This window comes from Euwallacea similis, chromosome 13, assembly GCF_039881205.1.
Source record: "Euwallacea similis isolate ESF13 chromosome 13, ESF131.1, whole genome shotgun sequence".
NCBI lineage: Eukaryota > Metazoa > Arthropoda > Insecta > Coleoptera > Curculionidae > Euwallacea > Euwallacea similis.
In genome coordinates this window covers 2,294,509-2,310,707 of record NC_089621.1, presented here as the reverse complement: position 1 = coordinate 2,310,707, position 16,199 = coordinate 2,294,509, and the positions used below count along the sequence as shown (strand labels likewise).

Genomic DNA, 16,199 nt, shown 5'->3' with positions numbered 1-16,199 from the left:
TGCGCAAGCCTCCAAAACAGTATGACGTATGGTTGAGAACAATTGAATATTTGTTTTTGCGTTTACGACACAGCGAAAGTCTTCGAGTCCCGTCAAAATGATGCTCCAGCTGCGATGTCCGAAGTGAACGTGAAAAATATAGTGGCCCCAATCCTAGTCAGTAATGCCGGTAAGAAATTGAATTTTAAATGATCTTGTGAACCGCTCTCGATTCTGTGCGTAAAGGAAATAATATTAAAATCTTTCAAGTAGATAAAGGTAACGGTACAGTCACCATGGACTTTGTTACCTATACAAACACATAGTTTATGGTGTTGATTCATATTCAGGGTCGAGAGACTTGACTTGCTGTAATACCAGGGGCATTTGATTCGTGGCGAGCATGTAAAACATTTCATTTTCCTCTTCCTCGTTTAAAATGCCGTTACAGGATCAGGAACTGTGGTTACGTTAGCCTTCAACTAACTTGAACTAACTTCGCGGTTTTGATGTCTACAGGAATCATTCTGAAACGCACTTTCTAATGCAGTGCCTCAAGCGAGAGTTATTTGTCTCTTTTTGTGTACTCCCGTTTGTTTCACTTTCCGGTTTGTTTCCACTTTAATATTCGTCTCAGTGATGTTGAGTGGTCCACTCACGTGCCCGTTTCCAGCAACTCTGCACCGGACTTGTGAAACTATGTTAATTAAATTTAATACGCTTCTATGATGGCTAAATTTCTATGAAGGAATAGAAAATAATTTTGAGTTGGTTGTTTTCTTTCTGATAAAGCCTGAGATGTGTTTCCGAACCAATTTGCGCATTTCGACGCGAACGCAATAAATTTCTGGCATATCTGGTTTTTCTTCACTTGAAAAGATAAACCTTAAGATGCGATATTTCATCGTACTCAGGAAAAAAGATGAATTGAAAAGTGTGGAAATTCAATATGGAAACCATAAGGAAAAACGAACTTGATGATGGTTGCCCCACATTATCTTCAAATCTAGCGTCGCCGCGTTGTTAACGAAGAAAAGTTGCAATGATGAAATGTCGATAAAACATGATTATGATTTGAATTGTATTGTCCAATACGCTGAGGAATAAATAAAAACGGTTTCCCAAAATTGATTTTTTTTCGAATATCTCCGAAAGTAATCGGGATTTAAAACAACGGCATATTCTTGAATATTGAATTCCAAGTTGCGCAACTTTGCCGGACACACTGTATGCAGGGTGTAGCATATCGTCAGGAGATATTTCATAGAGCGATGGTACTCTGCAAAAATAATAAAAAAATTCTAATAGTTAGCTAGAAACGCACCATTTGGGATATATAAATATATAGGGTATAATTCTCTCTGTTTCTGGCAATTCCCCAAGTAGTTGCGTTGATGCAAATACAAAGTACTTAGCTTGAACGCAAACGTCTAAATTCATCAAGTAACAAGTTAGCATAAAACCTAGCAGCCTGGAAAATAAATTATCTCTTGTGGGATATTTGGGAATGAAAGTGGCGTAAACTAATTGCCGTTCCATTAACAACCAAATATGAACTCCGAAATAAGTATTTCCGTACGTATAAACACCATTAATCGCGTGTTATTTTAAAACCCAAATTAATGGGCTTAACTGATACAATTTAGTAAAATTAAAGAACAAAACGATGATGGCGGTAACGGGGTCATCAAATTAAATGACAGACACATATTTTCGCGGTGGAAAAAGACTTCCTTAGTGCTTGCCTGCTCGTAAAATAGCTGTTAAATACGACTTTTCTCTTCTGGCTGGTACGGTTCGTATAAGTTGATATAGGACGACAGCCGTCTAAAGTAATATTCAAAAATATATTTCTTTTGATCCTCGCTAAAATTACAGGATGGCTCTGGCAGACACCCCAGGAAAATGTTAACGATTTTATTTGGCTTTTTGTAAAATATAGTCCTATACATGTTACATCTAAGAGTCTCACTCTGGAAAACTAATTTCCATTGCCAGGGTTGGATGGAAATCCAATATTCAAAAGGGGTTTACGATTTCCTTGCTGGGCGTGAGAGTTAATTGCAGAATATTCCGAAGTGATATATTAGCTTCTGCTGTCTGGCGTTCGTTCAGTATTGCTTTAAATAACCTCCCAGAATGGGTAATTTTTTAATGAAACAACGCCACAACCGGGAATAAATTTTTACGGGGTAACTTCCCCCACGGATCGCGGGGATGTTTTTGTCCACCCTCCAATATAAATGATAATTAGATGGCGCAATAGGGTGGCAATGGAAAACTAGTTTTTTTCTGCAGCACAAATCAAAAGATTGCGAGTCGAAATCTTCTATTTTAATATCTGAGTTTAATCAGCGTGAAACTTTCCACTTTTCGGTAAAAGACGCCAAATTTGCCTACGATTTTTTTTACTTCGGCTTTAGTCCATTTTCTGTTATTCCAATAGCCATTTTTTTCCTTCCTTAAAATTTTCCCTTCTCCCCAATTTAATCTGTCTGGCCTTTCCATTGCCCTCACCAATACGCTTTTGGCCTTATATCCCTCTTGACGTTGCTTTCGTCTTGTTGCACTCCCAGTAGATCCTATCTGTCTTTTTAGGACACCCTGCATATTTAAAATACAAATTGCATATGAAGTGTACTATTGTGTTGTGTCCCTATTATGACCTGGCGTTTTACTTAAGATGCTTAATGATCAATACTCTGAAACAAATAGCAGAGGACAATGCTGGACAAAGTAATTAGTATGTATAATAAATAAGCGAAAATACATATTGATTATAAATTTGAATTAAATAAAAAATTAATGAGCTCGATGTTGCAGGCTATAATTCTCTATCGCTCCATTTGGAGAGAAATTGCAGGAAAATTTTGCAATAATTATTGTGTCTTTACATCTCTTCATTCTCTGGAAGATTTCTTTCAGCATTTTATCTTACTCAGAGGTTCAGAAAGGGGTTGAAAACTTTTTTATGAATGAGCTGAAGTTGACGAAGACACCCATTTAAGTGCTATTGGTCTTCATTGTCTCCATCGTCCTAGTCCTGCTTGGCGAAATTCCTTTCAACTGATGAAACGTGAACAAAACTGCCAAAAGAAAATCTCTACTGACAACCCTTTTTTACGCTATTTGTTTTACTATTTCGTTATTGCTAGGAAGGGATTATCCAGGTAATTCTAAAGCGTTCCTGTTGCGACTATTAGCAAATTCCATACATTATGTTTCCTCCTGTATTCCGCCCCTCTATCGACTGATGTGAGTGATAATAAGCTGACACGAGGAGGGCCATCCATACGGAAAATTAATAGCCTTTTCCAGCCGAGAGCGCGTTCAAATCATAATTTAAGAGGGTTATTTAAAATACGACATTTATTTATGCCACAAAGACACCCGAACCTTACTTATACACAATGTGGCGAAGTAACATATTCCCTGGGGCAATTAATTTTCCGGCAGACATCCTTCATAAAGTAACTGGATTGACGACCCATTACGGAAGAGCGAAAACTATACTCGTAAGGTCGGAGTTGGCGACGTCGCATCGTCGTCGCTAACCTCGTTTTCGGGTTTTCCAGTTAACCTACAGTTATGTTCAATTTCTAGAAGTTACAAAGGCTTGATGTTTTCCCATGCCTCGTCCCGAGCTAACTTCGTTAGCGTAGCTCAGGCCGCCAAAATGGAACTGAAGAGACAGTTTACTTGCTGGTACATCTAGACATTTCCAACATCTTTTAGTATTCCATTAAAGGTCAAATTATTAATGTGCTGCTAACTTTAACTTTAAGTTAAAGATCCGAAAATTATCTCGGTATAGAGAGACTTAGCGTTAGTTTTGATAGAGCCCTCCTAAAACGTTACAGTTTTTATTTTTGGCTAAGTGAAACTTTTCCAGTCTGCAAAGTTACGCATGGAGTCGAGTCAAAATAAGCCATTTCGAAAAGGTTAAGAAACGGATTTCTAATACGAAATTTAATCATTTCTATAAGTCGACATTCAGCTATCATCCCGTGGGAACTCGACTTACCAGTATTTAACGGAGAACGAAAAGGAGGTTGCTATCGAAAGAATCGCGATTTTAATGGAGAGTACATGGGAATGTGAGATAATCAGTTGCGTAGGATCTGCAGGTACGATCTAGGGGGTACTCACCTTCTCGTTTAAGAAATAATTTTGTGAAGGCTTTATTTAAAAACCCTTGCTCGCTCTAAATTCTTTTTAGTGGAGAATATAAAGTTGTCATTCAAAAATTTGCGCTTTTAACTTCACTGAAAGGAGTTTAAAATAATGTTTCACCTTTACAAAGCAATATCATCTTACTTTTTAATTAAGCATTATCAATAAGAAGGCGGAAAATTAATTTGAATTAATTTAGGACCAGCAAGACTCAATACAATTCCGTTTACTCCTCTTCCGAGTAAAATTCCGAGAAGTATTTTTTAATTACCTAAAATACGACGTTTTAACCCTTATTTTACGATAATTTCACTGTAGAGGAAAGCTCCCATAAAAACGCCGATTTTTAATGGGGAACAATTAGTACTACGCTCTATATTTTCAGCTTGCTTCCCTAGTTAAATAATAAATTATTAAGGTTCTCCTTTCGGCATCTGCAGATATAAAACATATCCCTTGGCCCCTGACAATCTCCCATTGCTCATTTAAAGGCCTTCCTTTTTTACAACCCTTTGTGTGAGCCTCAGAGCTCCAATAAAATGTTTTATCTGCACTTAGCTTTTAATTGCCCATTATCATCTAGCCTTGAAATTTTATGATTACTGGTCTATAATGCTGAATTTCCACACTGTTGCAGTCTTACCGACCATATTAGTATTTGAAAGCATGCAAGTCTCAGGGGCAGGGAATGCAATCGTTCGCATCCCCAATGAGTGGGGGGTAAAGGGGAGACATTTAGAAGTTTTGCGCATTTAAAGCGGAGTTAAGCGCAGAAGTTAAGCAAAGAGAAACTTTCACGTATAAGTACCGGAAACTTTTTTACCGCATTATATTCCGACGTTTTTGCGAGTGGAAATTCTTGTAGGTGGGCTAAATTGGTCGTGGCGGGATGTTATTTTTAGGGATGGAGCAGCCATACCGGAAAAAATTCTGGGTACTAAAATAAACTATGAATGGGGATTGATGCGGGTTGAAGGTTCATTTTTGGTGGTTGGAAGGATTCAATTAAGCGTATAAATGGAAAGAAATCACTTCCTTAGAGTTGTGAAAATTACATTTTTAATTACAAAGTTCTGAAGACTTTAGCACTTAAATTCTGATTAAGACAACTTGGCGAAAGCGTAAGTGTCTTGCAATTTTTTATAATTGTGCACTCCTATGCCCAACCAACCTGCATAACATAATAGTAACAGCGAGGATGTGAGTCTATCACAGCATGCGGCATCCAAGCCTGCCTAATGAAAATTGCCCTTTGAGCAGATTTTGATAAGCAACTTCTATGCACAACAAAGCCCAAGTTAAATTATTGATAAAAGTCTTCCATCGTTCCAAGTTCCACTCAGAAACCTAAGATAGGTATTTGGTGGGAGGGGGGGGGGGGCTCTCTCTCAAAAAGGATGCACCTCAATCAGCTTCTCCTAACAAATTATCCAATGCGCATCTTCAAATAGTGCTCCTGTCCTGTTATTGGAGGCTCTTCTGGATGCGACCACAATTTTATTAGGAAACTGCATTTGTAGAGCCCAAGGTCATTTCCCAGCTCTCAGTTTACTCTCTTAGTTAGTTCTCTGATAATCCTGAATGTATGATTGATGAGCTGAGTAATCAGTCAGAGTGCGTGTAGTTGGTACCAATTAGTACGTGAGGAGTTATTTAACATGAGGCTTCATTTAAAAAAATTAAAGGAAGGGATGAATAATCCATCTGAAGGCATAAAGAAATATTCCCTATTCCATGGTGAAGGGTCCCAATTTCAATAATTCAAATGTGTTTGATATAGAGTGTAAGTTAACATTTCTGGATTCTCCTTAACATATGATTGAGTGTGTGGACTTGGACACTTACACTCTCGATCGGATGTTTGCAATATCCGCTAATCTCATCAAGGACTTTTCCGACAAACACTTCTGGAGCAATTCGAGTCCCTAACCATCCAATTCTGAGCTTAAAGCACGATATCAAAGAAAAAATTAATGGTTTCGAGACGCAAAGAAAGCAGCTTCACGAGTTCGATCTTTACTGAAAGCGGCAACTTCGAATTGGAGGCCTCATAACGAGGAATGTTGAAAGAAAAACACGTCAATCTGGAAAGGAGGAATTAAAATGAAGTGTTTTATTTGCGCCTCGAAAGTAAACAAGCAATTTGTTTTGGGAAGTGCATCATGAAAGCTCTTCATTAAGTCACATTTCCATCGCTGGAGGTTTCAAATGCGGCTGTGTTTTCGTTTCATACAAAAATGTGTTTACTGACAACCGGATGAACGCTATTGGTGACGAAAACAAGTAAATTGATTCCTGCGGTGGGAGGTTTTTACATTTGGTCCGGAATTAAATTTGATTCACAATGGCGTAGTAAAACAACCATTAAGAAGATGGGGTCGGCATTTAAATACTTAATTTCGGCCAGTTTCGGAGAGAATAAGTGCCTCTACGTATACTGCATACATACGGCCATATGCGCAGTTACTTCTAACTTATTCAAAACATACGCTTAACCCTCTGACCCTCTATGACTATGGGCGGTTTTTATGGAGCAATTTTGCCATGAAATATCAGCTCATGGCCCACTCTTTATGCCCATATACTCTGTAGTTTTATTATTTTAAGGTTTTTGCCCAACAGGGTTTCTGTTATCATTTCGCCGGCCGCGTATTGTCTATTCATGGATTTAATGTCTATTTCGACGCGATTTATGGCTTTCCTACATGTACAACGCTATTGTTTGGGTCTGAGTATATTACAGTTTTGTCCCTTTCATGCCAGATGGAGGGGGCTCAATTTAGTGTTAAGCCTCCTAAAATTCGGCGAGAAAACTCGCGCGATACGTGATTTTGTCTCGACACACGAGAAACGTGACGGAAAGCTACTCATGAAAGTTCAAGTGGAAGGCTTTTAACAAAAACTGACAAAAGCGGCCACATAGTAAAAGCCGGGGGACGTTGATATTAAAAAGAACGTAAACCCTTACAACGTATCCTCATGTGGAGGGACGACCCTTCAGCATTGTCTTTTCGATGACATACTTGATACTTGTTACGCAGCAATTCCATAAGGGCGCTGAAAAATTGATTTCATAAGTTCCAGAACGGAGTTCACTGACACTTTAAATGTACGGAAAAGTTGTCATTCAGCGTGATCTTGATTGGATTTCCTGTTTCGGCTCATAATAGCGTATGCAGGAGCTTATTCTAAAGGCCTAGGACGCTAGAATTGAATTATTTCACCCCATCAGACAACCACAAAACAGGGAACTTAATTGATTAATTGCTGTTTCTTCCCTTATTGCAACAGGCGCTGGTAATGTCAGAATGTTGCTTAACGTCTCCTCATCCCCCAGTTTTCCTATTGTGGTAATTGAATTGCCACTATTTAAGTCCGCTCATAAAGAAAATTTATGACCGATAAAGTTTCAGCTTTTAATTACGCATCTGTTTCCCGCAAACTTGAGGCCCGAAAAAAGTTGGTGACAATTACCAAACCAACATGATATTGCACCAGTCCCGGAGGTCCAAATTCCCTTGAATGTTCTGTAGAGACTCTCCCCCCATCCTTAAGGGAAACTAACTCATCATTTAATTGGACACTGAGTTTGGGGACCCTAATAGAGATAAAACATCTTAGTTTATAAAGTGTTTCACTTTATTTGCCTTTAATTCCTAGAGGATCGAGGCTAGAAGAACGTTTCGATTTCGAGCTTATCTCAAGGTTCTTCAGGATTTACGACTGCATTGCGGTCTATTATAAGAGTAACCGAATAATGTGTGGGAAATCAACTTTCAAGGCATCTTAGCATTGCTTCCGGAACCGGGGAAATATGGGCCTATGGATTCGTTATCACCCCATTTCACGCAGCCAAGGTTTAAAGGAAATTACCTGGAAAGCGTTGCTGGTAATTCCAAAACGGAGGCTCGTATATCATTTTCCGAATTAAGGAAATAATTAATAGGGTACCCTATCGAAGCGTCGGTAATTCATTGACACGTTTAACTGTATTAACAGAGACAAAGGTTCTTATGTTTACAATAGGCTGTCGAGGACGCTTCAGTCGTAATTAATTGCGCAAATTGTGACGAAAAGCAAGAGTGACCACAGGCCATTGTGTCCTGCAAGTTTGGAGCATTAGTGCTTGTGTTCATTTACTTGGTGTGCGGCCTTTAGGCGAGCATTTATTGACCAAGAGGAAACGTGATTTAGATTAGCTTAAAAAACTGCTCAGGCCTCTTCAAGTTACTGGGAGGATTTGGATAGAAACTGGGTTAGTGCAAACTATCGAAGAATCGTCAGGTTGATATAAGTTCTGGTCAAGGAAACTTTCAATTTCCTTGGTTAGAGTGATCCAAACTGGAAATTTCTTGAAGTTTCTGCGAGCTGGAAAGACAAGAAAAAAATGAGAAGTTGCTTGACGTTGAAAATGCCAAAAAGATACCTCTGAAGATGTGAGAGTTCCTATTCCGTTCCGGTTCAAACAACCACAAGTAATGTAGTAATTTTGTCATCTGAAGTGTCAAAAGATATGTGAAATTTACGGAAGTTCCATCGAATTCGAGCTGAAAAATCCAAAAGTTGTGGAAATATTGCGTCATGTAAAACTCAAAAAGCTTAAAAAGGCCAAGGGTAACTAAATAGATGCGAAATAAGATCAAGACTTCGCAGGAAAGTAAGAAAACATCCCAGTTACTCTGGATTATGCTAATAAGTAGGAAATTAATGGTTAAAACATGTTTGCGTTAACCTTTTGAAAAACGTTAATTCCCCATAATCGAATTAATCGACCAAATCTAAAGTTCGAATTGGTCTTGGTCTGGGTTTTGTGATTATCTCCCACTGAACAAAACAAATGTAAGAAAAGCGACGAACAATTGGGTGCAATAAGGCAGAATGGGCAATTAAATAGAATAATAAGTTCCATTCATTTGCAGAAAATTATTTTTCAAAAGTTTTTGATGCATCATGGCAACATCAAAAGAAGACTCAAAGCTAGAGAAAGGCCGAACAAAACACGGCAAATCTTCAATTCAAAAAATTGTGAAGTTTTCGATTGCAAATTATCCTACAGTTACCATCAAAAATTGTTTATGAAATGTTTTTGGAATCTATCAGAATTTCAATAAGGTTTTGGTGAAATGACAGAGAGAGTGAGAGAGAGTGAGAGAGATGGAGAGAGGGCGAGAGAGATAGAGAGAGAGAGAGAGAAAGATAGGGAGAGTTAATTTAATTACTCAAATCTGCAATGAAATAACAGGAACATGAGGGGTTGCCCCTAGCTATTGTTTGTTCCTGCTTTATGTTGACCAATTACATATTGCGTATAGGATTTTGTGTTAGATCCATATTTATACTCCTAATGCAGATATATGATAACGCTTGGCATGTATACTTTCAGATTATAGATGAAAATTTCAGAGATCCTGTTGACTATGGCAGGAATATCCGATTTTGGATTTGATGCTAGGCAGGTGCTCTTTTCATGAGCTTAGCACGCCTTAAAGAAATCCTTCCTTTATGGACCCTTTAAGTAGATCCGTCAGCCAATCCAATTCTCCGAAGACATCACTTTCTAATCTCAGTTACTCATCAGCAGTTTAAGATTATTCTCGAACGAAGCCTGACTAGACGCGTTGCAAAGATCCTCTTAGAGTTGCCACACCACCCAGACAAATCAATTTCCTTCTTGTACCTAAATTTCGAAATTTCTCATAGACAAAAAAACCAACTTGACCTACTGGTGTAGCGAGCCCCAATGGTGGTCCAGTGGCAAGACGTGTCAAATTTCTAAAACGACTAAAAATCGCAACTAGGTAAGTATAACGGATTGCATAAACCTTAAACGCCAAATCTGCACCAAAAAATGATTGCGCGGTGAAACCAGTGATGCAAATAATGGTTTTCAAAGAAGTAGTCGTAATATAAATAGGTTTCCTGGTTCGATAAACAGCAGAGATTTGTAAACAAGTGATCCGACATCATGAAGGTACTCCTGCTCTGCCTTGGGGTGGCCCTAGCTGCCGCACTTGTGAGTTCAAAGTCTTTAAAGGGAGACTATGACCTGGAGATCGCAGCCTCTCATCACGGCCATGCCAGTCATCACGAGGAAGGTGGCGGTCACAAACACGATGCTGGACACCATGGCAGCCACGGCAAGGAGGAAAAGAAAGGCTATGACGGTCATCACCACCACCATGAAGCTCACCATGGCAAACACGGAAAGCATGGAGATTCGGGTCATCACGAAGAAAAAGGCGGGCATCATAAGAAGCATCATGACGAGGGCCATCACCACCATCATCATCACGCTCAGGGTCACGAGCACAAAGGAGGTCACTTCGGCGAGAAGAAGAGCCATAAAAAGGGACAGGGAACCAAGGGGCACCATCTCAAGGAGCATAAGGACGAGTTCCACAAACACCACAAATTTTACGATGACGCCCACAAGGAGGGTCACCACAGCAAGCACGGAGCTCACCACCAACATCACAAATCCGGAGAGGGACATCACAAGAAAGGGGGCCACCATCATAGCGGGCATCACGAGCACCATCACGGCAAGAAAGGCCATGGGCATAAGGGACACCACCAGCACCATCACGAGGGCCATAAAGGTCATGCCGGGCACGAGCATCACCACCATCATAATCACAAGCACGGAAAGAAGGGAGGCCATTCTGAGGGTGGTGCCTGGGGACACGCACATAAGCATTAATATATTCAAGTTAGATGACCTAAGGTTTGTAACTATGTATTTATATTTGTTGATTTTCACCGTTTTGTAATATATTATTTATTGAAATGTTATTAACTGCGTTGTGAGCTTTCGTTCCAGTGAACCAGTGAAAGCGTAAATGGCAAATTGCGTAATTCGGCTCTTATCTAACATGGTTAGCCCATGTCATCTGGGCATTGTGACGATTTCCTAAAAAGAAAAATAAAACCACGGCGAGCATTAGTGGCTTACCAATCCTCTGCGAGAGTCTCTTTAACTAAATTATGATCTTATTGTGTGAAATGCTCTGAAAACAATGGAAGTACCGATATTGTTTCAGCGATTTATATTTGAAAGAGAATTTAGGAAAGTCCAAGAGTTCGCGAAGTGGGGATTACTTAAGTACAAAAGGAAAAATGTCCCAAGAGGAGGCGGTTGCTAACAAGACGATTTTTATGGAGATTTCATAAATGTTTAAACCACGAAAAGCAATAAAAGCAATAAGTCTTGCTTGCAATAAGACTCAGTTTTTGTCCTCTGCGGCTTTATGTAACTTTAGGTGTAGGCAGGAAGGTATTGCTGATAAATTCTGGGAGATAGGACCAAGAGAATCTATTTGGAATGCATATCCACCGATAATTTGCTCAGAAACGAGAGTTACCGTATTAAATTTTTCCCCTTTTTTCGCAGTTCCTGCGTCAAATAACAATTGAAATCCTGTGCAAACTTGCATGTATTTGCCATGAAATTGCAATGTGCGTAATTCCCAAATCATGCCAAGCTTGACCATATAATTTAGTGTTTTTTTATAATACCTTATACATTATGGTTGCGAATCAATATTACTTATGCAGCGAGCAATTGACAGTAATTAAATTAACAATGGAAAATTTTATTTGTAGAAATTTAATATTAAATTTTTAATTATTATGGGTTTGTTCGAATTTATTGGAGATATCATCGACGGATCAATGCGGATATTCAGTGTATGTAAAATAGAAATTTTATTAAGTACACTCAGATCAATCGAAAACACTTCACCAGATTTTCAGATTTCCTCTCAATGCATTCTATCAAGTTCGGTTCATGTATTTTTTAATGAAGCTTTTGGGGCAATAGATTAATTGATTGATTTAAGAAAGTTTCCATATAAAACAATCCACATCAAATTCGAGGAGTTTTATTTGTGCATCTACTTAAATGAGATTTAGATAACTCGTTCTATTTCCGAGATACAGTGGTTCTGATGGTACTGATTTGGTAATTTTGAAAGTGGTTTAAACTGCGATGTCAAAGCCTATGTACTAAAGTATATTCACAAGAGATTCAGGGCCAATGTTGAATCGTAATCAATCGACATAATCGAAGAACAGTATTTCATAAAATTTCTGATCTTGATGGTTGGAAAACAGAGGAGTACGGAGGGAGGTATCTTTCCGTCTTCTATAGTTTCTTTCGTTCTGCATGCTTTATTCATTGTGTTATCTGGAGAATTTTTGGACGAATTTGCATCAATAAATACAATTTCATCTTGATAGGCTTGGAGTAAGTTTCAGGTTCTGATGTCTCTGTTATATTATACTATACGGAGTAAATTTGAAATAGTTTTTGGGGAATTTAAAAATACAGCATAACATAAACTTATCTTTAATTGCATTTACAGTGCTTCTGACACCTCAAACTAGGTATTTATCCAGTAAGTATAATGAGTGTAATGTATTTTTAATACTGCAATTGTCGGTATCTTGAGAACGTAGGAATCAACTTTCAACTCTCCAATAGCTCTATATACCAAAAATGGCTGATATTTCCTTCGGGATTTCAGACAAGAACATTTTTTTGGTAGTTTTTCAAAAATAAATTATTTTCAAAAAATTAATTTTTGTCCAAATTCATTTGATAGTTTTGCAGCAACAAGTTTAATCATTAAAAATGTCTTATCAGACTTCATGTTTCTTATGCCAATAACTTGAAATCATTTTAATGAAACTGCACAAAAACTGCGTACTTGCTCTGTGGTTTTACTCATTAAGAGCCCTAAAATCTAATCTAACGGTATAATTAGTATTCACCATCAATATTTAATGTCTTGTGCGTTATTGAAGCTTGCCCAGATCACTTCTTTTTGGGCTTGCAATTCTAAATTGTGTGATAAACCGTGGATTTCTGCATATTAGGGCATAATTGTATAAAATGGCCTATTGAAGACGTAAAATACCTCGAAATAATCTTTGCTGTTTATGTGCTTAGATAATTCAGGTTTTCCCTTTAGTAATTACATAAAAACAGAACCATCTAGATTTCGAAAAGCCAGGAATTTTTTAAAGATTACCTGTAATTCCGATTTGGCCTGGTGTGTATGTAATCGAAATGGCACATTACCCCAGTGTATCCTTTAGTAATGGTTAGGTTAAATTAACAGGGTATCTGTTACCGAAAACGAGACTCATTTATTTGGTTTATTTTCGAAATGTTTGACGCCGAATTAACGACAGATATCAACACTAAGGATTTCAGAACAGTAGAAATTAACAGTAAAAGAATTGTATAAAGAAAAACTATTGCACTTTGCAATCAGTTGTGCAAATAGTTCGTTCTTAAGAAATGATTTAATATAAATAGGCTTGTCGGCCATTTCGAAGGCACACAACCAACAGTGATGTCCTTCTAAGAACTAGTACTATAGCGGTAAAATAGTGCTAAAATGAGGGCCATTACCCTTTGCTTGAGTGTTCTGCTTGTATCGGCGTTTGTGTGGGCTAAGGATGACACCGCGCTGAAGGGAGAGACCGAAGTCGGTGCTCAGGTCCCTGCAGCCTCTGAGACCAAAACTGCAGTTGTAGCTGACCTGGAAACTGCAGCTTCTAAACACGGACACCACAGTGAACATGAGCATGGCGGTGGCCATCATCACCACAAGCACCATCACCATCACCATGGAGGCGGCCACAAGAAAGGGCATGGTGGACACCACCATCATCACCATCACCACCACGGCAAGCATGGCAAGCACCACCATGCTGGGCACCACCATCACCATGGAGGACACCACCACCATCATCACGACCATCATGGCCACCACCACCATCATCATGCTCATGGTCATCACCACAAAGGGGGCAAACACGGGCATAAGCATCACCACAAGAAGGGACACCATCTCCATGGCCACCATGTCAAGAAGCATAAGGATGAACATCACAAACATCACAAACATTACGATGATCATCACAAGGAAGGACATCACCACAAACACGGACACCATCACGGACATCATGGGCATCATCACGGACATCACAAGAAGGGCGGCCATCATCACAGCGGCCATCACCATCATGGGCACCACAAGAAGGGACATGGACACAAAGGACACCACCACCATGGACACCACGGACACCATGGACATCATGGGCACCATCACCACCATCACCACCATCATCATCATGGAAAGAAGGGTGGAGATCATCACCATCACGAACATGGTCACCATCATCATGGCAAACACTAAACTTCAAGGACAGAACCAAGGAGGGCTGTGGTTTATTGGCTTGTTGTTTCTTTTGTTTGAACTTGTTGTTGAGCTTGATGGTTTTAAATAAAATAAATAAATAAAAATAACTAAACTCAGTTTATTTTTTCTCTGCGAAATCATGTGGTCAAAATAATCATATGGTTAAATTAATGGTCTTGTCCAAACACCGGAACATTCCTGATATGGTTCACATTGACATTGGTTTTTGATTGAAATCGAAACTGCCTAAGAAGTTTATTAATAATATTGCCTGCCCTACTAAGAATCGTGCCGCAATGCATCTAATCGTGTTACCGAGTGTCCAACGAGAACCAATTTAATTGAACGTATTTTCGACATTTTTGACGCTAAATTAACAGTATCACACAACGATTGGCGTTTCAGAACAGTAGAAATCGGCCAGCGGAGAATCTTATGGATAAAAAACTACTGCACTTTGTAATCCGTTGTGCAAATAATTACATCTTAAGAAACAAATTTGATATAAATAGTCTGCCCAAGCAATTCGACGGCACACCTCAGTGATGTCTTCTTAAGAACTAGTGTTATATAATAATAATTTCTTGAGACCTTTATAGGGTTAGTGCTTAAACCAAAGAACAATGAAGCATCTCGCCCTTTATTTCGGCGTGTTATTCGCTTGTGCGTTAGTTTCTGGTAGAAATTTGAAAGGTGATAATGAGCAGCAGCTCTTAGTGCCATCCTCAGATTTAATTGAAGCCGCTTCGGATTTGGCAGTAGCCGAATCCAAACACGGAGGTTCGGAAAAGCACGAGGATGGCGGTGGTAAGGAACATCATCACCATCACCATCACGAGCATGGCCACAAAGACGAGAAAGGCCATGACGGCCATCACCATCATCACCATGAAGATCATGGCAAACATGGAAAGCACCATCATGCGGGCCATCACCACCACCATGGAGGTCACCACCACCATCACCATGATGGGCATCACCACCATCATCATCACCACGAACATGGGGATCATCACAAGGGGGGTAAACACGGACATAAGCACCACCACAAGAAGGGTCAGAAAACCCATGGGCATCACATTAAGAAGCACTATGATGAGCACCACAAACACCACAAATTCTATGATGATCACCATCACGATGGGCACCATCACAAGCATGGACATCACCATGGACATCACGGACATCACCACGGACACCACAAGAAGGGCCACCATGGACATGAAGGGCATCACGAGCATCATCACGGAAAGAAAGGACATGGACATAAGGGACATCATGATCATCATGGGCATCACCACAAGCATCATGGAGGGCACGAGCATCATCATCATCATCACCACGATCACGGGGAGAAAGGAGGACACGATAAGGGACACAAATGGGGACATGAGCATAAACATTAGGACTGGGGTTGGATTTAGGTGGAAAACTGTTGCATCATGTTTGGTATTTTTGCTTTTTGTCCCGCTTTTTGTTGTTGAGTTGGGATGTAATGTTATGAATAATAATATAAAATTAAACTAAAAGTTTTGATTTTATTTCACCATAAGCTTTAAGAAAGTCGTCTAAGTTACATCGCTGGTCAGCAGGGCCTCAATTGAAGTGCACTAGGGAATTCATGTGAGTGGATCAGAGCGGAAAACGGTACCTTAAAAATACCGAAATTTTTCTATAAATTCTTGGAAAGGGTACTTACCTATTTTTAGACTTTCGTTTACAGCATTTCGGGAATCTCTGGAGCAATTTTCCTAAAAATGCAACTAAAATGCCATGAGTTGTTTCTTGACGTGCATAAACTATGCTCCAATATCTCTTTCAGTTTCTTAGATACGA

At 39.2% G+C, this 16,199-nt stretch overlaps 4 protein-coding genes across 4 annotated transcripts in view; all 4 read left to right on the top strand.

The window, feature by feature from the left end:
* Positions 1-16,199, top strand: part of LOC136413319 (uncharacterized) — a 133,842-nt gene that overhangs the window by 15,886 nt on the left and 101,757 nt on the right. The window lies entirely within an intron of this gene.
* On the top strand, positions 10,076-10,939 carry LOC136412907 (probable zinc transporter protein DDB_G0282067). The gene has a single exon (XM_066396160.1). It carries the CDS (start codon positions 10,118-10,120, stop codon positions 10,850-10,852), a length of 735 nt encoding a protein of 244 aa, XP_066252257.1. The 5' UTR covers positions 10,076-10,117; the 3' UTR covers positions 10,853-10,939.
* Positions 13,482-14,445, top strand: LOC136412914 (probable zinc transporter protein DDB_G0282067). The gene has a single exon (XM_066396169.1). The coding sequence runs from the start codon at positions 13,557-13,559 to the stop codon at positions 14,358-14,360; it is 804 nt and encodes a 267-aa protein (XP_066252266.1). The 5' UTR covers positions 13,482-13,556; the 3' UTR covers positions 14,361-14,445.
* Positions 14,886-15,848, top strand: LOC136412915 (probable zinc transporter protein DDB_G0282067). The gene has a single exon (XM_066396170.1). It carries the CDS (start codon positions 14,987-14,989, stop codon positions 15,767-15,769), a length of 783 nt encoding a protein of 260 aa, XP_066252267.1. The 5' UTR covers positions 14,886-14,986; the 3' UTR covers positions 15,770-15,848.

Coding starts and splice junctions, on each gene's coding strand:
- LOC136412907 (XM_066396160.1), top strand. CDS start 10,118: ATGAAGGTACTCCTGCTCTGCCTTGGGGTGGCCCTAGCTGCCGCACTT.
- LOC136412914 (XM_066396169.1), top strand. CDS start 13,557: ATGAGGGCCATTACCCTTTGCTTGAGTGTTCTGCTTGTATCGGCGTTT.
- LOC136412915 (XM_066396170.1), top strand. CDS start 14,987: ATGAAGCATCTCGCCCTTTATTTCGGCGTGTTATTCGCTTGTGCGTTA.